The sequence below is a fragment of the Urocitellus parryii genome, chromosome 6 (assembly GCF_045843805.1).
Source record: "Urocitellus parryii isolate mUroPar1 chromosome 6, mUroPar1.hap1, whole genome shotgun sequence".
NCBI lineage: Eukaryota > Metazoa > Chordata > Mammalia > Rodentia > Sciuridae > Urocitellus > Urocitellus parryii.
Window position 1 is genome coordinate 105503945 of NC_135536.1, and position 27788 is coordinate 105531732.

Consider the following 27788-nt stretch of genomic DNA (forward strand, 5'->3'; position numbering starts at 1 on the left):
ATCTGATTCAAAAGATCCAGTTAGCATAAAACCTCCTTCATCCCAACTGCCAGCACACTTACTAGGGTAAGGCAGGTAACAATTAGTTCTGGCATGTGTTTCCTACAGGGGAAAATGTCCAGAGGAATTATATTCATTAAAGTCCTTTAGATGACACTTGCCTTCAATAAATTCATCTACCTGTGACTTCTGATGTTAGAAAACCTTATGGGACAATTCTCTATATTGCCCCCTACTCCCCATGGGCCAGGCCGCTGACTCTGGTAAATTATGGGGAGAAAAAACTGCTGTGGATTCCACAGCGCTGACAGGGAAGCCTGGGGTGGGTGAGGGTGGGGAGGGGGCATCTCCTGGCAGATCTGGGTCCATGTTTCACAACCCCATGCTACTGTACCACTCAAGCTGTGGGAGCTCACCGTCTCGAGACATCCCTACGGCAAGGCATTTCTGCAATCGACAGTGTTGGCAGCGGTTTCTACTGGTTCGATCAATCAAACAGTTCTTCTGACGAGGACAGGAGTAGGTGGCATTGCTTTGCTGACTTCTCCTGAAAAAGCCCTGTGATTCAGTTATAAAATATAAAACAGGTTAGTGTCAGTTTGAGTGGTATGATACTCAAGGCAGTATACTAAGCACTGAGCAGCATTAATATTTAATGGAGAATTAAACTTGTAGCAGAATCATCCAGGAGACCATTAATGAAATTAAAGTCACTTCTTTTTCCTTGGGTAAAATTGATCCCCAGAGCCTAATACTCCATCCCTTACACATGCTAAACTTTTTTAAACTTCAACCGACAGTCATCTATGTAAAAGGCACAAGATAAGACTCCTGCTCTTGCTTTCTGACGATCAGAAGCAATGTGTTCGATGGACTGATACAAAGGAGTTTGTCTTTAACCTTTATCTTCAAAATATATTTTAATTTTTTTTCTTTTTAGTATTAGGGATTGAACCCAGGGGTGCTTTACCACTGAATTAAATTCCCAGACCTTTTTAGTTTTTATTTTGAAACAGGGTCTCACAAAATCGCTGAGGCTGGCCCCAAATCTGCATTAATCTCTCTAGTTTCCGGGATTGCAGGCATGTACCACCAAGCCAAGCTCCAGAATATTTTTAGCAAAATAAATACAAACTGGATGCCCAGATTTAAGGAAAATGCAGCCACACCATGACCTAGAGCACGGTGATCCTGATGCACCATGGTGGCCTCTTAGACATCTCTCACTCCCTGGGTCCTGGTGCAAGCAATTGGATGACACTTGGATGGATTATTTTGGCAGATCAGCCAGATTTGTACTCTTTCTCAGTCCTTGACAGTTTTTAATACCAGTGTTCAGAGTCATGGCCTTTGAAGATTTAACAAATTCAGTCTGAGGTCCCTCAAGTTCCTCTTTTGTGTCCAGTACTGTTTTGAAAATGAGAAGGTGCATGAAGGTGCACAAGGAGCTACTAATTTAATTTTTGTTTGTTTATTAACTTTCTGAGCAGGATTCTTAGCTCATTGATTTTGGTGTTTATTCTTATAGCTTCAAATGTTCTTTTTAGTTATGTTTCAGCAGCAATCCCACAAGTTTTACTATGCAGTATTTTCATTATTATCCACTTGAGCATGTTCTAGATTTTCCATAAATTTCTTTAGCCAAAATGCTATTTAGAAGTATATTTCTCAATTTCAAATATACAAGGAAGGGGCTTTGGTCATCTTTTAATTGTTGACTTATCTTTCAGAAGTTTTGCTAGCTAGACATGTCCTCAAAAGAAAAATAGGATAGAGTAATTTCTATGAAGCAGAGCCATGAAGGGTACAAAAGCATCTTCAAAGCTTTAATGGTGAAGATATGTGATCCCAGCAAAGGGGATGCTGGTGAAGAGGGGAGAGTGAAGTTCAGAAGAACTTGACAAGTAGTGGGGGTAAGGGTATTCTTCCACTGAAGGAATTTTCTAGAGGCCAACTTGGCAGTTACATCAAAATTGTTAGAAACATGTCTGCCCACTGAGCCATTAATTACATTTTTTCTTTCTTTCTTTTTTTCTTTTTTATTTAAACAGTACTGGGGATTGAAATCAGGGGTGCTCTACCACTAAATTATACCCCAACCCTTTTTAGTTTTTATTTTGAGACAAGGTCTTGCTAAGTTGCCCAGACCAGCCATAAATTTGTGATTCTCCTGTAGCAGCCTCCTGAGTAGCTGGGATTACAGGTGTTCACCACTGCACCTGTGCAGCTAGTAATTACCCTTTAAGAAATATACCTTAAGAGAATATTAAGAATGGCATAAAGATTCACCTATAAGAACATTTTTTTGCTGCACTATTTACAATATGAAAAAATTTAGAAAGATCCTAAATGTCAACACTAGTGACAATCATATTATATACACATTCAATGGAATTTAGCATCTGTTAATGGAATTTCAGAAATACAATTGTTATAAAAAGATGATAAAATATGCTTCTGAATTTTAAAAGAAATAAACCCAGTATCATCAATTTTTTTGACTAAAAAGAAAAGGAACCTATATATTTAGAAGAAACTTTAGGAAAATTATGCTCTAAAATGAAAAAAAAAAAATCATTAGCTGTGTCTGGTGGGGCCACGGGTGATTTTAAGTTTCTTTTCATCTGTGCTTTCTGATTTTTTTACACTGTACAAATGGAAAGATGTGTGAATTACTTGGGAAGAACAATCGAGTTCATCTGCTTCCTTCTGTGATGACTGGGGTCTCTGAGGACCAAGTCAATGTGTACGATGCATGTGACCTCGGTTCCCTCTTGTTTACTTTTGCAAATCAACCTGGGAAGATGGTAGGATGAAGATCCTCAGCTCTCACTCCTTCTTGCACCCTGCTAAGCTGCTAACCTAAACATAGGCAATCCTGGGGACCCAGCTCTGCACTGTACTTGAAATCTACCCTGTATCAAGTCTGATCTCTTCTGTAAAGCAATCTGTTCTCACGATATACAAAGCTGTGGTGTGTGTGTGTGTGTGTGTGTGTGTGTGTGTGTGTATTGTACCCTGTGAAAAGAAAGTGAGAAGTAAAGCTTTCTTTGGGCTTAATGGAGAGAAGTCAAGAAAATATAAGTGGTAACAGGGGCGGATAATCCTTAGAAAAAGACACCAAGAGGTCACCCGTCTAGGTGTTCATTTCAGTCTGAGACACATAATCTCTGTCAAAGCTGAAAGGTGTTTATCTCTTTCCTGAGACTCGGCTCCCACTCATACCCTGTGTGTTTGTTACCACGGCAGGTACCTTGGCTCAGGAGGTTATTTGTTTTTCCTTTAGTTGGGGTTGAATTTTGCTGCCTTCATATTGAGCCCATTGTGGTTGGTTTTAAATAATTCTTGAATATGGATAATGTCTGCACACTCTGGTTTCCTTTAAATGGAACCAATGCTGAGGGCTGTCAAACTGTCTTGGGGAAGTGTCTCCGGTAGCCCCAATCACCACATCTGTCAATCTTCCTTTATAGGGTCTTTTCTACCTTTAGTGTTTCTTCTTGGGATCCTCTCTAGCTGTTTTACTTCTTTCAAAAGTCTAAAATCCAGATTACACACAGCTCTTCAGGGTCATTAATGAAAAGGATGTTGGCTTTTAGTTTCCACATATTAATTTGACACCACACTACGGTAAATAAGGTTCCTGAATATTACCACAGAAGCCGTATATAGCCATCAGTTTTCTCTACTGCAAAGGAATTCGAGGGCATGATGATAGATAGATGGATCAATCTTAATGAGTGCTTGTATTAATCACATCTTTTAGTTCTGCATGTTAGATCCTTTGACATCTTGGGGACTTGCTGAGGTATTACCCTTCCCAGGGCCAGCCAATCCCTACAGAAAGCAAGCAGCTTGCCTGCAGTGTACCTTTTGAATGCATACCAACCAGGTCAGAGCCAGGTCATAACCTCCTTGATTAGGTTTCAGACTCCCAGCCAATATTCCCCAGCCCTTACCACTCCAGGGCCAGCAAGAAGACCACCAGAAACAACCCTAGGCCCTGCACCCCATAACTATTAAGTAGAACAAACTAGTCAGTCACCCTGTAACTATTAAGTAGAATAAACTAGCCACTCATGGGCCTGCTCCCCCTGTGGTGCACTTCCTTCCCATGGAAACCACAATACAGCTCCTTTGGCCCAGGAACTGCTGTTCCCTTTACCTCCTGACTGACTGTGGTGCTTCCCTGCATGGCCTGACAGGGATCCCGTTCCCAGGGTTTGTGACTATAACAGACTTCATTCCTCATGATAGTCATTTGCAAGTCTATGTATCTTTTGACATCTGTTTAGAACAAGACCTAGGTACTGTTAAATAGCTCTTAAGATGTGCTAGGCACTCTGTGCTTTATGTGGATCATGACATTTAATTTCGACAAGGACAAGGCAGATACTTTCATTTCTATTATTTCAGGGCTGAAGAAAGCCTTATGAGGGTGCAGAGACTTGCTCATAATATCCCCTCTAGCATAAGGTAAAGCCAGGGTATAAATTTTCATAGGTTCTTCTAAAACTCATATATTGTCCTTTTAAAATGTTTCCCCTGTGTGTCAAAGGAATTCCTCCTTCATTGTTTTCATAGAAGGCAATCATTTAATTAGTGTCAAGATAAAAAAAAAACACCAAGGTATGCATAATCAAATAGCAAGTCTGATCCACTCTGATTTGGTGTTTTCCTACGGATGAGGCCCTTTAGCTAACCTAGGCTGCTAGGTTCACCACTGTATCTGTGCCGCTAGTAATTATTCTTTAAGAAATATACCTTAAAGAAATACTGCCCAGACATGTCACAAAATCCTCATCTACAGCTCCAACAGATATGGGTTAGGAGTCACAGGAAAAAAAAAAGTCTTATTATTCTATTATTTCCCCTCATTTCTAACCAGAAATATTTGCCCCCTTTGATACACCACAACTCTATCTCGATCACATTGGTTCATTTATAAACAAAATGACAAGAAACTTACATCCAGGGCACAGAGTCACTATCATGAATGCTGTCTGAGTCGTTATGCCTTAAACTTGAAGTGCATCCACAAGGCACTCCATGAATGCCCGGAGGAGTGGCCCTGTGGCTGGAACTAATGTGGCTTCTGAGCTAACCACTCAGAAGAGGACCACACTACTGAGATGTGTCAGTTTGGAAGGGTTTAGGGAAAGCAAGCAAGGGGACATACTTTCTCTTGGTATCATCATTTGGTCCTCAATTGAGCCCACTAAGCAAAGTCTTGCTAAGAAGTTCTGGGAGTGGCCAGCTAAGAACCAGAGAAGAGAGCTATCTTTTGCTCTAAGTCAACAGAGTCACATCCACAAGGAGAACTAGAGAATACCAGATAGGAGGGGTCAAGCAGGGTTATAAAGTGAGACCTGAGAAGGGAGAGAATGGGTAAGCCTCTGTGACTCAGAAGAACACTGAACTTTGCATTTTAGAAAGAATAAGGGTTTGGCTTTCTTCTACTTTAAACTTCTTTTCAGCAGTCCTTGGGGGTTTCTCAGAGGTTTAAGTGTTTGGGAAGCTAACCTGATAAAATATTAAAAGCTAAAGAAGACCTAAGAGAGAGAATGATTAGAAGAGAAGGAGGAAGTATAATAGGAACTTTCCTACCTAAAAGAAGCAATATGCTCCTAAGAGTACAAGTAGGATCTTATCCGGGGAGCAATAGTAGCAATAGGGAGGTTGAAGTAGACCTGGAACATGAGTTTCAGGGCTGGGCAGTCTGAGGTCATCATCCAGAGAACAGGGGTAGCACAAGTCAGTGCATGGAGTCTGGGGAGGAATGGAGGCACTGTGTACCGAAAAGAAGGTGCTGGAACTGTGAGAAGCTGGGAAAGACATTAAGTATATAGTTTTGCAATTTTATTGTTTCTAAAGGACGAGTTAATGAATTACTTCATTGGCTTTCATAATTTTTTTTTAAATGGATGTCAAAATACATGAAGATGTGCATTTACAAACATGGTGGGCTTGAGCAAGGAGTCATCCTGATGAACTTCAGGTAGTTCTTAGTGAGAGTGCGGCACATTACCACCACCTAGTGGCAGCATGCAGTCATCGCAAATAGCATAATATATAGGCCTTTAGAGTTAAAGGTCCCATGGCTGGTACTCCCAGTGTTAGTACTGGGAGAAAATTGACTCAAAAGCCTGACTTTAAGTCCAGTGCCCTGCCACTTAAGTATTTTCTCTTAGGTGTTGGACTAAAGAACTGATGTCACACAGTCTCACCTTTGGACACACAGAGTTCCCATATATCAAACTTCTGCCTCAAGTTCAATTCTCAAAGACTTCTCTCCAGCATTTCCTCCATTACTTTGCTTTGCCCTCAACATGCCTTTGAGTTTTATTTCTGATGTCTGCCTACCACTTTCTGGAGAAGTCTATTCCCCAATACTTTTAAATATGGCTGTTCACTATGAATTTGTTTACTATCCCCGCTAGATTGGAGTTCCCCAGGATCAGGACTGAGGCCCTGGTGTTCAGAAGAAGGTTCATATCAGAGTATAAAAATTGATTGCTAAAATTCCAGGAAGTTTGTTGCTAAATCCAGTTGCTAAACCTAACCATTATTAAAAATCAAGTAATTATTTTATTATTTTGCCAGCATGTGCTCTTGAAATTATTTGTAACAATTATAGCTGAAAGGTGGAAATACTGTATAATAGTGTGCTACTGTACATCTCTTCTCCACTCTGTGTTCAGTGAGAGGGAACGTTGGGTAGCTTGAAATGGCCATATGGTGAGTATTTACACCACAGAAATTGGCAAATGCCGCCAATCAAGGCTTGATTTACTGCTTTGTTTGTGGTCTGAATTTAAAAAGTGATGCAGAAAATGACAGTGATGCAGATGGAACTTGAAAGTATGCCTTGTGTGTAGCCATTTCATTGTGAATAGCAGAAAAATGGAGGAAATGCTCTTCTGGTATTTGAGAACTATGATCTGATTCAGCAAAGTTGTTTATATTATCACTGATGAATGAGTGAAGTTCAAAATGTCATTTCACTTTCTTATTGTTCATTAAGGGAAATGAAACATCAACCAAGATTCAAGTTGGAACTATAGACTTTTGTCAGCTGCAACTACAGGTAGAGATGGAACAGTTCAGCAAAACCCATTAAGAGTATTCAGTGAGAATCAAGTGTCTGCATGAAATTTACAATAAAGAATATTATATGTTTTGTTATTATTTGTAAATTATGTGAAATTACTTTAATGGAATATACAGTTTGTTTTACAGGGTGCAAGTTGTTAAAAACTAATCAGCATGTGACTGGGCTGAAACCACTTCCTACAGGGTCACCAGCTTACCATTAGATTTTTGAAAGAGTCCTCCCTACTTCCTATAGGTATCTACCCAAAATTGTGGTTTGGCTTTCTAGGGCCCCCTCACCTTTTCCTCCACCCACACAAGTTCCAAGAACTTAAGCCAAACGGTTTTCTCTTCTTTCCAGAACAGAACAAATCTAAACCCACTGCCCATTTCCTAGCCTGGTCTCCTCCAGTGTTTTCTTGCTCACTGATATCTCAGCTCCCTATCACTCAAGGTAGAAAGACAGCTTCATTGCATCTCTGCCTCCTGTCTATCCACACCCAAACAGTTGACAATTCAGGCAGCTTCTCATCACCTTCATATTTCTCTGATTCATCAACTTTTCTCCATCTTTACTGCAATTTCCTGAAGTTGCCACATGTATGTCTCCTGAATTGGCTATTATACTGTTGGTAGCCCTGCTTCATTTCTCATCCCTTCAATCCATTTTGCACAGTCACTAAAGATCTCCTAAAACACAGAACTGCTCAAGTCACTTCCCTGCTTATAAACACTCAATGGTGCCTTCTGGCGAGCAGGTGATGACCACCTGTCCAGGCACCTCTCTGCCATGCTTGATCCTCTTCTCAGCCTCATGCTATGTTGAGATACTACTGTGTTCCAAGTTTTCCAAAGGAACCCTGTCTCTGTCTCTTGCTGGAAACCCCTTTCCTTCAGAATTCACTGAGGTATTCACATTCTCTTGGACCTTCTTTGACTTGGTCCTTCCCAAAGCTGGTTGAAGAACCCCACCTATGTGTATCTCTAGAGCCCTGAATTTATCCCCCTCATAGCCCTTACCTTGCTAAATTATTCATCTTTCTCACCAACTGCCTTGTTTATTGGAGTAGCTAACCCAGTACTTAGAGAAGTCAACAAACACATTTTGGATGAAAGACCAGAGGGAAAAATATTGGCTGTGATCAAAGCAGTGGTGATGATCAGATTCTGGACCCCTTTCTATGCTAGATACTGTGCAAACCTTACTTGTAGTTCACAACAACTTAACATTTGTACCTAAGCATTTTTTATGTCTGCTTTACAAATAAGAAAATTAAAGTACAGAGAGGTTAAGCTATGTGTTCAAAGTCAAATAGGTAAGGGGAGAAGCCAGGATTTGATCCATGAATCCTAGGTGCATCCAAACACCACAGGCTTTTTAATGCACCTTCCAGAAGTTCAGACTAAACAACAGCAACCCAGGTGAACAAATAACAACACAAACAAGTTAAGAAGCCACTTTTCAGTTCTGTAGTTGATGTGCTATATAATGGGGCAGGTGAGAGAGAAGGCATTTGATAGGGTACTAAACACCCAGTTTCTGTATAAGTAGTGAAACATTCATTTGCCACATCTACTTTATATGAAGTTTGAAATCCACATGACATTTCCTATTGGGGTTATTAATAGCTTGCCCAAAAGGTATGGGCTGGCTGGAGGCTGAACTGTGGGTGTGGCTAGGAAGAGCTGGGGGGTCTTGCTCTGAGGGTGTCCCCTCCTGCTTGGGGCGCCTTCTCAGAGATGCACAGGCTGAAATGCTGATCTGATGTTTGGTCTTTTGACAATTTTCACTTAATGAATTGATTCCTACAGTTCATTAACATACCCACTTCCACTTCTGTATACACATATGTCTTAATTAGCTGCTCATTGGCTGTTTAATTACAAGAAAACAGCTGACAGCTGCCTTGCTGAATTCTAATGGCAGACGCTTTGGAGCGGCTACACATTTGCTTTTGACAACCAAGATTTATTCATAACTCTGAGATTTATTGTGAATGCTCATATGCCTGCCCCGTTGATTGTATTTTGCAACACAACTAAAAATTGGAAATTTCGAGGACTGTTAAAGTGGTTATATGTCCACCTTTTCTTTCTGAGGCTCAAGGAGCATAGAATTCTATGTGTAAAAGGATACACTGTGTCCTTATTTTATTTGTCTTGGGAATTTTCTTTTGAGAATGTTCAGAAGCATAAGAGTGAGGAAGAAATATCACTGGGTGACTGTGGGCAGTTAAGTATCTGTACAAGGTGTAAAAGAGGATAACTGTTAATTTAGTTACACTGAGGGTTAAAGAGAGGATGTACATAGATTAAGATTGGGGAGAGAAGGAGATGAAGGAAATGATAAAATTTAAGTGTGCATGCGTGCTTGCGTGCGTGTGTGTGTGTGTGTGTGTGTGTGTGTGTGTGTGTAGTGGGAGGAATAGACAGAATAACAGGCTCCAAAGCAGTAAATGAGGAAGGGAATTTGATATTTAGAAAAGAATAGGCAACCTCACTTGTAAAAGTTAGCTAGTACAGCCCTAAACTCATGCACCTGGTAGCAATAAATCACAGAAATTTGGATCTCCTGAACTCCCTACTTGTTCAATAATGCCTGACCTCCCTGTAGAATTATTTGTGCAAATGATCTCTGATTAAAGCTGACCTTGTGTCGTATTTGGTAAGTCTAGATGTCTGCTTTTGCCTGAGCTTTGCCGTACTCAGATCCAATCCAAGTGTACACATTCAGCAACCGTCATTCCCAGGCAAACACGAAGGGACCTTTCCTGAGCCAGGCACTATGTCAGGGCCCTATCATCCATTGGGCCTCAAGCCCAGTGTTTTCTGTAAGCTGAGGAAGGACAGCAGTTACTGAGACACGATGAAGACCAAAACAAACAAATAAAAAATATCAGAAAAAAACCCCCAAAACAACCTGAAGTATACAAATTGATGCAAACTGGGATTTAACACATACCTATCCTGTGTGTATTGCAGGACTAGAAGATTTAGCTAAACAAGATTTTTTTTTGCTAATTACCTGTATATAACAGCTCTTTTTTCCCCCCTGCTGGTGCTGGGGATTGAACCCAAGGCCTTGTGCATGCCATTTAAGTGCTCTACCACTGATTTATAACTCCAGTTTATCATCTATTTATAAGTGAACTGAAACTTTGGTGTCCTAAGGATGCAGTAACAGCTGTCCTTCCCCAAATCTAATTTTTATCTTACAGGATAGCTATAATATTGGTTCTGGGTGTTATAAAGAATTAAAATAAAAATACTAAGCATGAGTATAATAATACTGAAAAATAGAATTGATTCAGGACTAGTGACTTTACAAATGAAATAAGAGTATTAGAATACTCTAAAAGACAATTTGGGCCTAAAAGGAACATTCATTTTTGTTTCTTTTAAAAACTAACACATAAAAAGCCCCAGAAGTTGCTTTCATAATTTTCTTACAGGAAAAAAATATTAAATTATCAATTATATACGATCAATTATGTTTCTATCTTTGAAAGTCTTTGTCTAGTTATTTTAAGAGAATATTTGTGGAAAGATTCCAAATAGTCTCTTTACTGTATAGCAAAGGAAGCCTTGTATAGGACATCATATTAAGTGTATTGATTGATGACTAAATCCTTGACAAAGAATGCTACTGTAATCTAACAAGAAAAAAGGGTTTTAAATGTAATGAGAAGCCAATTCATTAACCCCAATGCTGGATTGTATTATCATTTTAAAACACAGTTAAAATTGTATAATAAAAATGTCTAAGATGATATGGATTAAAATGTGTGTATGTGTTTATCTTGAGATAAATCTTCTCTAATCATTTGAACAGCCACTGTATCTTACGATGAATGTAGGATCTGAAATTGAATGACGGCTCGGACCATTTCTCCAAAGAAAACCTTTACCGATGATCATGCCTCTCCAAACACTTCACATTTTTACTTACTTTGAAGGTTGAATCTTAATCCTGCCATTGACTGCTTTAGTTTAATCTCTGGCCTTTACTTTGCCCTCCTGTCCCTTGACCTGGCCCTGCCCTGGCAGGCCTGTCCCAACTCCCATTTGTGCTCAGCAGGGAATACATTCTGTTTCCAGGGCTCAGGAACAGCTAACAGAACGAAACTCTTACAGGCCTGTTTTCTAAAACATGCTTTCCTGGATATTATCGTATGCTATTCCCTTATTCTTCCCAAAGAGCAAGTAAGATACATTTATAATAAAAACTGTGGCCTAATAGCACCCTTAAAAACTTGGCAATGGCATACTTCTCTTCCTTTATCTTCTACTTTCCACAGAAGGTGACCTTGCTTCAGTCAAACTGGGTTATATACTGTTCCTTAAATACACTGAATACACTCAAGACCTCCCTATTTCTGGACTTTTGCCTCTGATGTTTCTCACTCTCCCTCCTCCCTAGCCCAGAATGTCCTCCCAATCCTGCTGCCCTGGCAAGTCCGTCTCCACCCCTGGCCCACTGTTGGTTCCTCCTCAGTGAAACCTGTCTGGCCACACTCTTCTAAGCTCCCAACCATGCTGCCTCGTGGATGTGTGCTTTTGTGTCATATCATGGACTGTGGCTTTACTCTATTAGTTAGCTCTTAACACTACTATTTACCTTTCCCTGTGTTGGCCTCTTCTCTACAACTAGACCATAAACTGCTTGAGGGGAGGATTAGGTCTTCCATGTCTATGGATCCTTTAGAGTGCTTACAGTGTGAAGCCCTAAGGGAGTGCTCAGATTATTGTTGTTTTCCTTGGCAGGTTCTACATAACAGGTTGCCAATGCCCACAAAAATCAAGACTGGACCCATAGATATCCCAGAAACAACAGCTGATTATGTGAAGCAGCATTACCAAGGCACTAAGGAGTTTGGCCTGGGATGATGATAAACTGCAGCCAGCACTTTGAAAGTGCTTGTTCCATGCCTGGCACTCTCCTGAGTGCTTTACCTGAAAGCCTGTGTCAACTCCATGAAATAACTACAATTGCTATCCTCATTATACAGATGGAGGAACTGACTGACCCCCAGAGCTGTTCAGTGGGTGCTTCAGTTGGACAGTGGCAGAGCTGGGATTCCAACCCAGGTAGTCTGGTGGGGTAGGGATGTGGCTTAGTGGTAGAGTACTTGCCTGGGTTACTGAGCATAATATAAGCACAGTGATGGACTGTCTGTCCATAGGTAGCAAAGGGGATGTTCGCCTGAGCAAATATGTGGGAAAACAGATAATTATTTCAGCAAACAAGTTCTCTAGTTTCTTATGGTTTCAGGTTGTTGATTTTAAAATGCAATGTGAAATACACTCACAAAATTATTAGCTCAGAAAATGATGGAGTCACTTTGCTTTTCTCTCACTAGATATTATTTGATATATCTAATTATAAGTATTCTTTATGTCTAATTATACTACCATTGAGATAAATTATTTACAATTGATCATGATATAACCACCTTCACCTGGTTACAACATGATAAATAATTAACATGAAGGGTAGAAGTCCCTTGGCTTCACTATAACTAGAAATAAAATTGTTAGTTAAAGCAGAGAGAAACTAAATTGCAGAATAGATACATGTGTCAAAACAAAACAAAACAAAAAAAATAAACCCAACAATCACTCTCACAGAACATTGTACAAATCCCAGGTTGGGCATAGTTCAAGTCTGTTAATAAAATCACATGTTACCTGTTCATTGGCTTTCACTGTATAAAGTCAACAGAGCAGAGGTACAGAACCACAGATAACTAAACTTCACTTGGCACTGAGACCGTATGTGGACAAAATCTGGAAGGGAATCTACAAAAACGACAACTGTGAAATAATAGCTGTCCTTTGTGTTCTTATGATTTTTGTATTTTTATTTTTGGATAATTGTTGCGAGTAAAAAGGTTTACATTTTTTATACCTATGGAAACACAAGTGGTACTCAGATAGCCAGTTTTATTGAATAGCATGTTGGTAATTAATCTTGCAAATTGTTGGGGTATTTCATACAAAATCAACCACCTTGACCCCTGCCTGTCCTTTCCCTAGACTTAATTCTCAGATATTCACTTCACTTTGTCACATAAACTACATGTGACATTACTGATGGACTCAGATGGAGTGATCAGTTTCTTGGGAAAAATGAAGGGAAAGAGTAGTGAACTGGTATCCAGGATGCTGCCTGGGGCCCTGTCCTTTAAGACAACACTGAAGTCATATGCCACCCACAAAAATCTCCATGTGCTTGGGGACCCCTAGTAGGCAAGCACTGCTGTCTAAATGCCTTTCTTTCAGAGAGTCTATGCCATTTCTACCAGAGACATGGCTTTGAGGGGATGAACACAGAGAGAGGATGAGGTGAAGGACAACAGCTGCCCAGCCCGTCAGCCAAGTCAACTCTGAAGATCACGGGGTGACAGCTGACATCGGCAGATCACTCTCCTGCATCCTGGTGTGGCACAGCCCAGGCAGTTTATTTCATTTCATTAAAAAAAATTAGCTAATTACTTTTGAGGAAGAGCAAATTGAGAGAGAAAAGGTATAATGTTCTTTTTTCCTTTTTGGTAAGCCAGAACCTTGAAGTTTACCACAGAGATGAACAATTCAAATCTCCTCTAAATAGAAGCTCCCCACTCCTGAAAGGCAGGTAATTTATTTAAAAAAATGTATTAAGTATGTTTGGTAGCAGGCAGGAATCTTAAGCTTCACGAAGATGACTGCAACATGAAGCATTTATACATGTACAGATTGGCAAATGTTATGATAATTAACAGAGAAATGGAGAATTAAACTATGAGGTTAGGATGATTAACAGTAAAACAAAGAATTAAAGAAATGATGAGACCAATTTCCCTGAAGTCTCTCAGCAATCATTTGTGTCTGTAGGTGATTTTGTATTTTATGAGATTGTGCTTTCTAGTTTCACTAAAGGAAAGCAAACCAAATTTGTCGATTTTATTTTTTGCCTCAATCTCAAAAAGCCTTAGGGCTAATTCAGGTCTGGATGTAGCAATCAGCTGTCTCAGAGGCCTTCTGCATGCTTAAATAGCTTCTCTCCTATTTATTTTGTGCTGTTTTATCCTATAAGCAGTCTCAAGGCACTTCCAATACAACAAAGAGGATCTAAATCTTAATAAATTGAAATGTGAATAACAGAGGTAATCTGTGTGTGTGTGGGGGTGGTCTTAAATTATTAGGACAAACACCTTTATTTTCCATTCTCACATTATGCATGTGCTATATACATTACTCAAAGATTAAGGTAAGTAATAATAAAAATAGTGACAATAGCAATAATAATGAAAATATTTAGATTTAAGTAGAATTTTTACAGTTATAAGAACTTTGTATGCCAATTCTCGGCCTATTCTTGAATAGTCCTAAAAGGAAGGAAGGTCAGGTTATGCCTAGTTATAGATGAAGAAACTGAGTCACTGTTGAACTGAGAAAGGCCCAAAACAACATGGACAAGTGGAGAGTCCAGGATGAGAGTTCAGTGCTTCCTGACAGCCTTCCCATAATTTGGCCAGATGTGTTAACATCTGTGCACTGACAATACAACTCAACCACACTCCAATCAAACTTACTGGAAACATCTTTTTATAAATCTTATAACAGGGACAGCACAGAAAACTAGAGCTATCTCTTTTTAAAAGGCAATAGCCAAAGAGATAGCTCATCAGTTCAATTAATTCTGGAATTGGAAGTGAAAAACATAAACAATGCTCAAATACCTTTTCCCCATCCATCTCCTGATAGTTTGAAGGGAGCAGTCAAAGTATATGTGACTTCTTGGATTCTAATTTAACACCAAAATATTTATTCGGTCCTGTCATTTATCATCATTCAAAATTCCAAGGAATTGAATTTTTAGACATAGGATAAGTAAAAAATAGAAATCACAAAGATACATTCTAACATTAATAGAACAACAACAATTTAAAAGGCTTACCTTGCAGCCTTCACACGTAATGACACCATAATGGATTCCTGATGATTTGTCTCCACAGATCTTGCATGGAATAATTTCAATTTGAGCTGCAACAGAAGCACGCAACCAGTTAATTACATTTTCTTTTAAACACCTTATAAAAGCGTTCCCTGATCAGCATTTGTATAGTGAAAACTAATAACCTGCTAAACATTATACTGCATTAACTATTCATTGCTGAACTGTGAGGGTCCCCCTAGAGCCCTGGACTAAATTATGGCTGCTCGTTATATAATAGCTTTCGGGTTATTAAAATGGGTCATTTGAGAAGGTGTTTAAGAACCCACAAGAAGACTGGAATCAGCATTTCAAAGCCTTCAAGAACTGGAGAGTTCGCAGTTTAGGCCTCAGAGCAAAGCAGATACTAAAATGTTTCCTCCGATCTCATTTTCCATCATTATTTTTAAAAGGCCATAAATCTGTCTTGGCTGAGCATTGTAGCTCAACTGATGGAGAAAAATAGATTCCAAAAAATCAGGTCTACTTAGGAAAATGATTCAATTCAAAATACTAATAAGTTACATATGATGGCAAGGAAGAATTCCTTACTCATCTTTTTTAAATTAATGTAGTTGCCATATGTTAAAAATTAGTTCATTTGTGTACAATCAAAACCTTTCAACCATAAAGTTAATATCCTATCTGAATTAATGACAGATCTTGACAAATAGGATATGTTGCTTTCGAGTTTTCTACATTGGAAACTGATTTCTGGGTTCAGTTTGCAAGTGTTTAGCCAATCGATTAATATTTAAAGATGCCTCCTCCTGGAAGGCCAACCAGATAATTAACATATCACACCAACATTCTCAAATGTGACAAAGCACATTTCTGAGCAAATACATTATATTTGAATAAAGTTAGAAAGAACACAATTAAGAATTTAAAAAGTAACTGAAGGAATAGAATAATTAAGCGAAAGAAAGTGCTTAGACCACCTATTAAATAGAATATTTATGTGAAATAAAGAAGACCAAAGTGGAGCCACACAGACAGGATGGCAACAGTCCCCAGTTTACTTGGCATGTTCCATTAGGCTAAATTTGCTTTCTACAGTTTCACTACCGCATGTTACGTCCACTGAAGTATGCACACATACAACTGCCAAGTGCCCAAATAGCTAAAGTCTATTTCATTTTTATACAACTTCTAAGTAGCTTATGCCTTCCACAGAGCAAGGACTCTGTCCAGAGAATATGCTGCATGATATAAGTCTCTCTCTCTCTCTCTCTCTCTCTCTCACACACACACACACACACACACACACACACACACACACACACAGCCTACTCTTTCTTCTTACGTCATCTCGTATCCTGGGATGGCTTACACAATGACTTACTTTGGACTTGATGCAATTTTGTAGTTAATATATACTGCACACAAGAAGCCACTGGATTAACCTTGTTATAAGCCATGTGTCTTGTTTACTCTCTTCCATGGGAACTCTGGTGACTTTCATGGAGGGCAAGCTATCTAGGGGGTCTGTTTTCTATCAGTTATTTTAATGCTGGCATACTGAGTTTCTTTACTTGTCCAGATTTAGAGATTGTTCAATATCTTCATATCCAATGTATTTTCCATAATCTGGAGGCTCTCTAATACCCCAGTAATGGTACTAATATTTATATTCTGAGTTTTGCAATTTAATATGTTTAAAATTGAATTTCATAAAAACTGTCATTCACAATTCGGCCTCCCCATTAGTGCTGTACTTGATTTCAAGAAAAATTCTGTATGAATTATGAAATATAACAATGTCTCATATTTAATGGCTCTTCCAATATTTTTAATATAGTCAATGGAAAGGCTTTTGCCACAGATTGTTGAGAGAGAGGGGGCGGGCAGTGGGGAGGCTCAACATTTTCAGACTCAAAAAAGCCAGTGAGAAATTCTGAAAGCTGATATCAGCTGAGAGTTACTGTCTGGATTTTCCCACCTGAATTAACTAGTCTATAATGAGAACTAGCCTCCTCCACTCTGACCTGTAAGGAACAGAATAATTAGGCAACATAAAGTACTTGGACTACTTATTAAACAGAATTTATATGTGAAATAAAGAGGACCGAAGCAGAACTCCTTCTGCTTATAATTCACCTCAAGCTACAATCACAGAAATCAAAGATATACAACCTGTTTAGGCCCTGCAGTTTAAGTCAGCATCAAAACTACCCAAGGCAACTAGAGCAACACTAACCTTAAACTTGGGCTTTTCAAGAATTATCTTCAATCTGCCTTAATAATGGGGAGATCAGGCATATTGTTCAGAAATGGGCTGTGCTGTAGCTCAGTGGATGAGCACTTGCCTAGCATATGTGAGGGCATTAGATTCGATCCTCAGCACCACATAAAGATAAATATATATAAAGGTATTGTGCACATCTACAACTAAAAATATTTAAAAAAAAAAAAGAAGATGAGAGTCCTGGGCAGGACATATGGGCAAGGGCAAGAGTAAAGCTGTATCTGGGTCATATGGAAAATGATGTTCACTCTGTTGGGAGGCTCTTAGTGGATGGTCAATCAGAAGTGAAATGATGTTTAAGGCAGTGACCAAAATGCTTGCTAATGGCTCTGGAAATCCTGTAAATTCTAGATAGGGAGGTCTGTTCATGATGGGGGTGACCGTGGGAGTGTCTTTGTGGACCCAGCACTGCCACCTGAATGGCTTTTGGTCTGGTGTGGGGGAGGGTGGAGACTGGTTGCAGCATAGACCCAGAGTCTGGTGCCACTGCAACAGGACTGCTGGTCTGAGTCAGGCTCCTATACCATTGGTCTTCAGCTTTGCTTAGGTTCCCAGTGTCTTTCCGATTTCAAAGATACCCAAGCTGGGACCTAAGAGGCAGAGAGGCTATGAAGCTTAGTGAATCCAATGAATGGATTCATGAATGGATTCACTGTAGACTGACTTGTATGTCCAAGTGGGAGACCATTCACCTACATGTTTGTCCCCACTCTGTGTGTGCTTAGCTCCAGTGGACAATGTTGGCTAAAGGATCAGAATCAGTTAGAATATGCCTCAATAAGAATCTCATGGTAAGGGAATGGAAAGATTTCTCCAAAGCAACTTTCAGTTATTTTGATCAGTCAGATTAAACTGCTCTACCTGCTGACCCCTGTGTGGCTCTATTATCTCAGAAGACAATATCAATTGTCAGTACTCTTTTAAAAATGGCTGAAATCTACCTGCTTCAAAAGCAAACCCTCTGAATGCAATCTTATCAGACATGTTGATATTTCTAGACAGCAACCATTTGCAGAACAGAGCTCGGCACTTACTCATCTCTCCACTTAATCCCATGATGCACTGAAGCCTCCCATCCCCACTTTTACTCAATTTGTAGAATCAAATTAATTAATGAGAAAAAAATGTAATCAAGGGCTTGCAAAGTTTTCAAAAGGAAGATAGTATAGTACAATAAAGCAAGACTTATCCACATCATTGCAAATTGGCTTCCCAATGAACAATCTTGAGTTTGAGATTTTTGTTTAGGTACCAGGTGTTAAACCCAGAAGTGCTTAACCACTGAGCCACATCCAAAATTTTTTAAATTTTGAGACAGGGTCTCATAAAGTTGCTTAGAGACTTGCTAAGTTGTTGAAGCTGGCCTCAAACTTGTGATCCTCCTGCCTTAGCCTCCTGAGCTGCTGGGATTATACATGTGCACCACCATACCTGGGTTAAATTTGAGTTTTCCATCCAAGAAAAGGAAAAAGATAAAAATCCCTTTGCCTTGCATCCCTTCATGTTTTCCATTTTCTACCAGGTGGTGTTGTGTCTTCTCAAAATAATATTCTTTCAACATAAATTATGAACCTTGGCTCAGACATTTACCGCACACAGGAACTCAGCCATCATTTGCAAATACCAGTTCTGTCAGACACCACTATTGTCAACCTTCACATGCGTTCATAACTATCCTAATGTAGTGAAATATTTGAAGCAAGACTTATCCACATCATTGCAAATTGGCTTCCCAATGAACAATCTTGCTATGAAAAATTCTAATTTGCCCATGTTTTCAGCTCTATTGCCTGAATAATCTGCTTTCACATATCTAAGTAATTCAAAAAGACTCTCCACACCTGCAGAGGCAAATTTCTGGAGCTAACAAGTGGCAGCAGGAAACCCTGGAATACAAGCATGCTAATTAACCAAGTGGTCCTGGGGCTGGGCAGTCATTTAGTGTTGTATCAACACAAAATGTTAGATTTTTATTTTTAACTATAAAAGGTCAAGAACATGGGCACTGACATTCTTAACATCTCATTTACGCCTCAGGACCTATCTTGGGAGTTACACTGATCCAGAGTGCAATGCCCAATCTGCCCCCAAATTAAAGTTGTACAAGAGAGTCACCCATCACTTCATTCTGTGGGTGAGCAGTGTTCTCTTGATAATAATCTAATGGGATTATAATTACCAATGATAGTGAACATATATTTGTACTTACAATGTGTCAGGCATTATCTTATTTTTGTGAAATAGGTATTATTATTGTTAATATCATCGTCACTACTATTATTATCTCCATCATTTAGATGAGAAAACATAAGTTCAGAGAGGCTTATTAATTTGTCAAACTCAGGTAGAAAATGGTAAGTCTGAGATTTGGTCACATTTTGTCTTTCTGTTTAAATTCAAAAGTTAAGATTTTCTTTTTCTTTTCTTTTTTTTTTTGGTATCAGGGATTGAACACTTACTACTGAGCCATATCCCTAGGCCTTCTTATTAATTAATTTATTTGTTTTTATCATTTTGAGACAGGATCTCACTAAATTGCTGAGCCTGGTGTTAAATTTGTAATCCTCCTGCCTCACCTTCCCAAACTGCTGAGATCATAGGTGTGAGCCACTGTGCCCAACCCCTTTCTGGGATTTATCTGCTTGTTTATAACTGAAAGTAACCATTAACTTTTTTGGCCTTCTCGATTTTGCAAAATTCCAGGTAGAATACTTTTTTTTTTTTTTTCAGTCTTGAGATCAAACACACAGCCTCATGTGTGCTAAGCAAGTGTTTCAACACTGAACCATACTCGCAGCCCAGAATATTTGACTGTAAAGGTCAAATGCCAAGGTTAACGATTCTTACAGCTGGGCAAATAAATTACTTAACCTCTTTAAGCCTCAGTTTCATATATGAAGATTTGTTGATACAATGTACAAGTGACACAGCATCTCTAGAAGGTTTATATATGCTCATTTTATGTATGTATTTTCTATATGTATACATCACACAGTTCTTAGAAATAGTTGGCCTTCAATAAACAGTAGTTATTATTATTGTTGTTGTTGATAAGGAATCCTGCCTTATAGCAAAATGAAATTCTTTTCTCCACACTTTAAGCTCTTTCCGAAGTGGGGATAGAGAAAAGCTGCTTATCCTCCAAATACTGTGACAGGCAGTCTGTACCAGCTACTACAGCAATCCTTCACAACAGTGGCACTTAACTGTTTGCTTTAGCATAGTGCATGTCAAAATCAGCTGTGGAAAGTGTCACAAGGAATTTGTCACAAATAATGGTAAAAAAAAAAGTGAAATTTTTTTAACTGGTTCATATAAAAATAAACAACCATACTACTACTGCCCCAGTAGTATCTTTTCGCCTAGCTCATTTGCACACCATAGACATTCTTGAAAAGGACTGAATGGGGGTGGGGTTATCAGGAAATGGCCAGTGGCCAAACCTGGGGTACACCCATGAGTATGTCTATCACACATATGAATGTCAATCAATTTTTTGTGTTGCAAAAATGTTAAAGAACTACAGCTTGGGGAAAAAAAAAACCAAGTATCTATCTTTTACACAAATCTGTTGATGGTAGTTTTTTTCCTGGAAGGCTGAGAATATGGAGGACTTTCCACTTGCTATGTTATATGTTTCTCTAATGTTTGAATTTTTTTACAACCAGCATGCATTACTTTTGTAAGCAGAAAAACCAATAAAGATTAAAAAGAAAAACCCCAAGGCATTTGATTTTATTTTCAGTAAAATGGGCTTGAGTCCTTTATGGATTAGTCACTTTATTTTATCCCTGTTTAGAACTGCTGCAGTATTAAAGGCTTCAGCAGCTGCCCGAATGGCAGCTGGGCCTGCGTGTCAAGGCTGGCTGGCAGAAAGCCGTGGAGTCTTCACCTTTCTCCCTGGAGCGACTTTGGGAATGCCTGGCATCTACAGTTTCGTGGCTCTTTTAGTTTGAGGGCCTCCAAAGACGGTTGTGCAGGTTGTGACCTGCCCAGTGGAGCGCAGCTGAGAGGGCAAAGGTGGGTGCTGAAGTGTACCTGGCTGTGAGCTCTCCTGGGAGTGGCTGCAACCATCTGGCATGAGGGAGCTTTTCTCTGACTTGTCTATTCAGATGGGCTCCTTTTTTTTTTTTTTAAACCACCCTTCCAGAGGTGGTGCCTTCATCTATGGTGTGCAAAGGTGCTCTGTGGACTGGAGTAGGAACATTCAGGGAGCAAATGGCTTCTCTCCACTCAGTCACTGCTGCCATGGAAGGCTCCAACTCCCCATGTGGATTTGTAGAGTGCTCTCACTTCTTCTCCACCTTGGGCGATGAATAGACTGTCATCCTGGACAGTGGCTTGGAGTACTACTGTGGCTACATTCCCTAACCCAGGCATACTCAATAATCCCACAGCATAAGATGCAAACTAATAGTCAACTTGTTTGCCATTTTGTCTACTAAATATATGGCACATATAATGCTAAGTTTACCCCCAGTATTGTCTTTTCTTCCCTTGATTTTTGGATTCTTTCATAAAAATATTAATCCTTGCTGTTCATCACCAAAATAATTAGACATCTAAGAAAAGCTCTACCCCTCTGTAAGCAGTCTTAAGCTATTTCAGGAAACAGTAACACCTGATATTTGCAGAGTTTCATATGGCTTAAAAAGACTTTCACCTCATTAGGTTGTTCAGAGTTTAGTGCTCGTCTGTCCCTGAAGGAGCAGATGGGTATTTTTATTCCCATTTTACAGATGTGAAAATTGAGCCTCAGGGAGGCTCACTGGCTTCTTTTTTAGGTCTAAATTTCCCAGGGTTTACTTGTAGAAACAGTCACACACGAAAAGGTAGACCTGGTGTTTCTTTTCTGTTCCAGATTATTTGATGCCTCACCAGCAATCTGGAGCTTTCATGGGGAAAATGACACCAGAGAGAAATGGCTAGGGATCCATTTAGCTAAGATGGGCCGTGCCAAGTCTCCCTTTGACACCTGACTCTGTGGGTGGCCCCAGGCAAGTCACTTACATCTCCACTTCCTCCATCTATAAAATGGGAATAATTCTTACCTCCCAGGCAGGTGGTGGCAAATGAATGCTTTCAAATCTCTTTGAAGATGAAAAACCTATATAAATGGGAAGCTTCAGGAGGCTTGGTATATCATTCTTGGCAAGAACCAGGACGCTGTACCCTCACTACCCACAACATGCTCAGCCACAAAGAATAAAAACCACATAGGACTATCATTTTCATCTGTGAGCTATATGTATCTAAATTTAAAAAAAAATTGTTCATTTTAAAAATGCCTTTCTGAGGACTGATGGGTCCAGCTTAGTCTCAACCTGAATAAAAAGAGAACTTAGATGTAAAGTCACTTCTCTATGACAAGTATCACATGCAAAGTCACTGAACTGAACTTTTTAAACAGTAAATGGCATGATTTCCACTTGCTAAACACAGTAAACATACATGTCAGCCTCTGACATCCCAAGTCTTAGTTGATATGACTTCAACAATCCTGATAAATTATAGCTTTTAAAAAATCCTGCACCTTACTGTGTCCCTATTCCCAAAAGTCCTTTATCCATTGTTAAGGCACTTGTCAAAAGCATTAACTTGATTGTGATGTTCACTGTAATTTGACAGCTATTTTGCAAACTAAGGATAGGCAAAATTGAAAGTCTAGAACTTGGACCGTTTTCCTTCAGTAAGACTTAGGTGCATGAGAGTTAAAACACTAGGCCAGAATGTCCCAACTGAATTCAGAGAAAGCTGAACTGTGTATGCAGAAAATCTCCAAAGAATAAGGAAGCCCGGCATATCCTCTCATGAGACTTTCTGTGAATATGTGGGTAATTCTGACAGTGGGAGATGAATATGAATTCTTTGAAATATGTTTCCATACCTACTTGATTAAACTTTCCTGAGAAACTGACTCATATTCCATGATGCGTAGTTTCTAAAAGCCAAATCCAAATGAGCATGTTTGTCCCTAGACAGGGAAATTCTGTCAACTTAGAGAGGAAAAGGATTTTTCACATAGAGGAAGAGTGGATGGTCTAGATTTTTAGATCCAGTTGTCTCTAAAGTTTCCTACAATACAGTAGTGCACAAAATGTCTAAGTTTAAAGCAACTATCTTTTTTTGGTAACTATCTAGTAACTAATTAAACCTTCAGTAAAATAATTTGACCCAATCAGGCTATAATCCAGGGACTCACGAGGCTGAGGCAGGGGAATTGAAAGTTTGAGGCTGAGACCCTGTTTTTAAATAAAAATAAGGGCTGGTGACTTAGGTCACTGGTTGAATGCTTGCCTAGCATGTGTGAAGGACTGGCTCAAATTCCCATTACCACAAACAAAAACAAAAACTCAAAAATCAACCAGCAAAAGTAGAAGCTTCTGATGACAAATACTTCATTCTACTTATCTGGTAAGCTGATAAACCGAATAAGTTCTCACACCCAAAATATGATGCTATCAAGATGACCAATACCGTTCTTTTCCTCTTTTATTTCTCCAAACCAAACCCCTGTCTCTTAATAAAGAAACTTATTTGTTGTTAAGAATTTGTGTGGTTATGTGAAATCAAGGGCCAAGACAAAAGTAACTGGCCATTTAGCCAATTATTCCCAGTTGGAATAAGGTCCTTCTAAGATTCTAGAAACAAATATCCTCCCCCACAACATAGAATTCTTGAAGGTTTTTTTTATACCTTTATTTATTTATTTATTTATTTATTCATTTTTATGTGGTGCTGAGGATCAAACCCAGTGCCTCACATATGCTAGGTAAGTATTCCACCACTGAGCTACAACCCCAGCCCTGAGTTCTTAAAGATTTTTTAGGACCCTGGCATCAGAGACATATAACAATAACAACAACAACAAAATCTTCTCTGAAATTCTCAGTGTGGGTTAAGTGTTCTTTTGTATTAGTGGGAAAAGAATCCATTTTACTTTACTAATTTGTTAGACGATGCTCAAGGGAAACTTCTAATAACTTCTTTTCCAACAATAGGTGTCCCTTATATAATTCTGGACAGTACTAGATGCAAAATGTCATCTGACTCACAGAACTGCATCTAATCTTTTCTAGCAATCAACCTCACTTGAGATACCAATTCCTTTTTCCCCCTTAGCAAGAACAATTACACCACATTTAGGTTAAGTCTTCCTTACCTCACAGTTGAAAGCAACGGGGTCAGCTCTTTGCTGTCATCATTCAAAGTCTATTTTTCACAACAACAAAAAAGGGTATCTTTAAAGCCAAACCAAAATCTGGAGATCTTATCTAGTTTCTGCTCAACCAAAAGCATCAGAATTACTGTGTTTCATGACACAATCTTATTTTACACAATTATACCAAAATTCTCACACCTAAACCCAGGAGATAACCACTCTATTTTACAGCTCTTTTAAGTTCACACCTGCCTATGCATACTGAAAGCAATATGCATTTTATGATCTTGGTATTTCAATTTAGAAGCTTTTAAAAAATAATGGATACATATGATGATACAAAAATGAACACATATGTGATTCAATTCCAAGTCCAAATATGGAAAAATCTGTTGACGTGGAAATGGGTTTTAGGATATTTGTTTAAAAATCTATCTGTCCTATGGCTTTATATGAGTTTCACCCATTGTATACTTGGCAGATAGTATGATAATTCTCTGAGTAAATAATTCAAATCATTCTTCTTGCCTCAGGAGTATTCATTTCTTAAGAGGTCAAAGTTATCTGCCTAAAAAGTCAGCCACTGATTGTTAATTCCAATGGGGTGATTCTGTGACCTCCTAGCCATGCTATTCACAAAAACCAGCTGGATTAAGATGTGTAGAAATGGGTCAAAGTCACAAGAATCCAGGTTAAGTCATAAAAGTTTACCAGGCGAAGGAACCCATTGTTTCTTTCCATAGTAGCTTGTGTGGTTTTTTTGAGATCAGTTACTGCTCATCAAATAGTAGATTATGTCATTTAAGAAATATTCCTCAACCAAATAAACTTTGGATTCATGGTGAAAAACTGGAAAAAACTTGTAACGTTAAGCCTTAAAAAATGCATTTACGTCGATCTATGTGGAGCCATAGAAGACTAAAAAGAGCACATCTGCAGTTGCGGGAACAGTCATGAAATATAAACCTCCTTAGTCCACAGACCATCTTGGTGGGTGAGAATGATTATGAGGATTTTGCTACATCCCATCTCTCTACTCCACCTCTGTGCCATTTCCCATTTCCAAGAGGTCTCCCTAGAATTAACAGGGGAATGGATCTCCAGATAAAAGATCAGAGAAGGATCTAGTGTTTATTAAAAATCACAAGCAAATTATTTAGGCTTACCAGAAGAGGAAGCATGGATGTTGACTTATTAATCATTTTAAGATTGTAAGATCTTGATGAATTAGTGATCAAATCCTAGATGATAAATTCCTTCTCTACCTCCACCTTTAAGGACATAACCAACAACACCCAAACAATGGTTGTAGCAAGTTCTGAGCCTTCAAATACGTTACAGCACTATTTCTAGATTGCAGTTCAATTGTAGTTTTTTTTTTTTTTTAATTTCCCTTTTATAAGACAATCAATTCAACTAGGCATAGGAATGCCTGGACTAATGACATGAGGAGTATTTTCTGACTACCTCTCAGATGGTATGTTCTTTAAACTTGCTAATTAAAGGAACATTTACATTTTTAGTTATAATACATGAGTTCAACCAGAGAAGGGCTAACAATAATTAAATTAACAGAGGCAAAGCCCAGAGTTGGTAGCATCAAATGCAAACATTTGTTTCCATGTCCATTCCCAAGGGGAAACAGCAGAAGCTGGTGGCCATTTCTTAGTGCGAAAGGGAAATATAGAAGAAGGCAGTAGAGCCTTGGGGACATTAAGTCGTTGTGAGACATGAGGAGAAGGAATGCTCTGCACCAAGCTAAGAGACTGTCAGATTTATTTTAAGAAGGTCTGACATCTAAGCATCAATTCACATACTATAACGTCTAATAAATGTCAATTTTTTTCTTAGTAAAAGGAAGTGTATATCCTGGATGTTATCTTGAAGCCTATTGTTTTTATGTAAGTCATGCACAGAGGTGAAGCAAGAAAGCAGGAGCCTGTAGAGATAGCAAAATGAGGCACAGGGCACTGTTCTTCCTGTTCCATTTTCAGTTTCTGAACCTACAGTCCAAAATGCTTCTTCTGCCTGCAGAGACAAACATTTCCAATGACATTGTATGACTGTGCTACACATACCCCTATCAGCTATCCTGTGTTGGACGGTATGTGTCTTTGTCATTGAAGATAGCTTAAGTGAATAAGTTATCACTGGAATAAGTGAATTTTTCTAATGTGCAGTAAAAGTATATCATTCACACACTTTGGTACTTTAGGACAGCAAGGTTTTGAAATCCATTTCACAAGTGATGGCAGCACATTTCACATCAGATGGAAACACACTCTGATTGCTAACAGCTGCTACAGGCACATCTTACTGTCGCAGCCAGAGCTCAGAATAGCAGGTTCTTTTTAATGCCAATGGCTGCTACCATCTATCACACCACAGGCTCACATACCACGTAGGCACACTATCCATACACCAGATGCGCACCACAAACACACACTATACTTACATACCATGTATGAACACACACACACACGCACATACACATTAGACACCATATTCATACACCACACACATGCTCCACACACTCACACAGAAACACACCTCACTCACCCACAGGCTCATCCAGTTGCTAGTCCCACTACCACATGCTAAGAAGCCACTATGACTAGGTACCAGAGACATGAAAAGAATGCATCGAACCCACTAGCACACTTCATCTTGTTCACCAGTTTCGCTGCATATCAATTACAGATGCAAACAAAGACTTAAAAGAAGAAGGAAGAGAGTTGAGTACAACTTTGAAGTAAAGTGCGGACGTTCGATTGGCAAACTCGAGAGCCTGGGCTCAAATTCCTGCCCTGTTTCTTCCTAGCTATGTGAAACTGAGAGCTTTCTTAAACTCTGACTGCTTGCTGGTCTTTAAAATGATCGTTACCTCATTATTATAGGGTATACAAGTAAAGTGCCTACAGACTCAGTGTCTAGCACATAGTAAATGCTCATCAAGTATTAGCTGTTATCGTTGCTACCACCAATTTTTTAAGGACAGGGGTGCTTAGGAGTTGAAGGACCTATCAGAACAATGGAAAGGGAAAAATCATGGTGCTCCATTTGAATACAGGCATGTTGTTTAGTAGCTCTGTTTCTAATGCAGAGACCTAATGTGAGAAGCAATCCTAACCAGGTCCAAAGCACAATTGAAGTGTTTCTTTCTAGGGAAAGCCCACAAGGGGGTTGGCATCTTGGAGAGGTGATAAGTGGAGGAAGTGGGAGTAAGGCCTCACACACTGTGGTCAAGTGGGGGAAAGACGTGGAGATGTCCACAACAGCCTGCGAAATGAGCAGAGTTACCAGACACATGC

The 27788-nt window shown here is 39.1% G+C and overlaps 1 protein-coding gene across 2 annotated transcripts in view; it reads right to left on the bottom strand.

Annotated features, from left to right (window-relative positions):
* Positions 1 to 27788, bottom strand: part of Rora (RAR related orphan receptor A) — a 677922-nt gene that overhangs the window by 24916 nt on the left and 625218 nt on the right. For both annotated transcript variants that reach the window (XM_077800038.1, XM_026384867.2), the window contains 2 exons: positions 15032 to 15117; positions 417 to 558 (listed from right to left, as the gene is read on the bottom strand). In XM_077800038.1, the coding sequence (XP_077656164.1) occupies positions 417 to 558; positions 15032 to 15117 (228 nt within the window). The remainder of the gene's footprint in view (positions 1 to 416; positions 559 to 15031; positions 15118 to 27788) is intronic.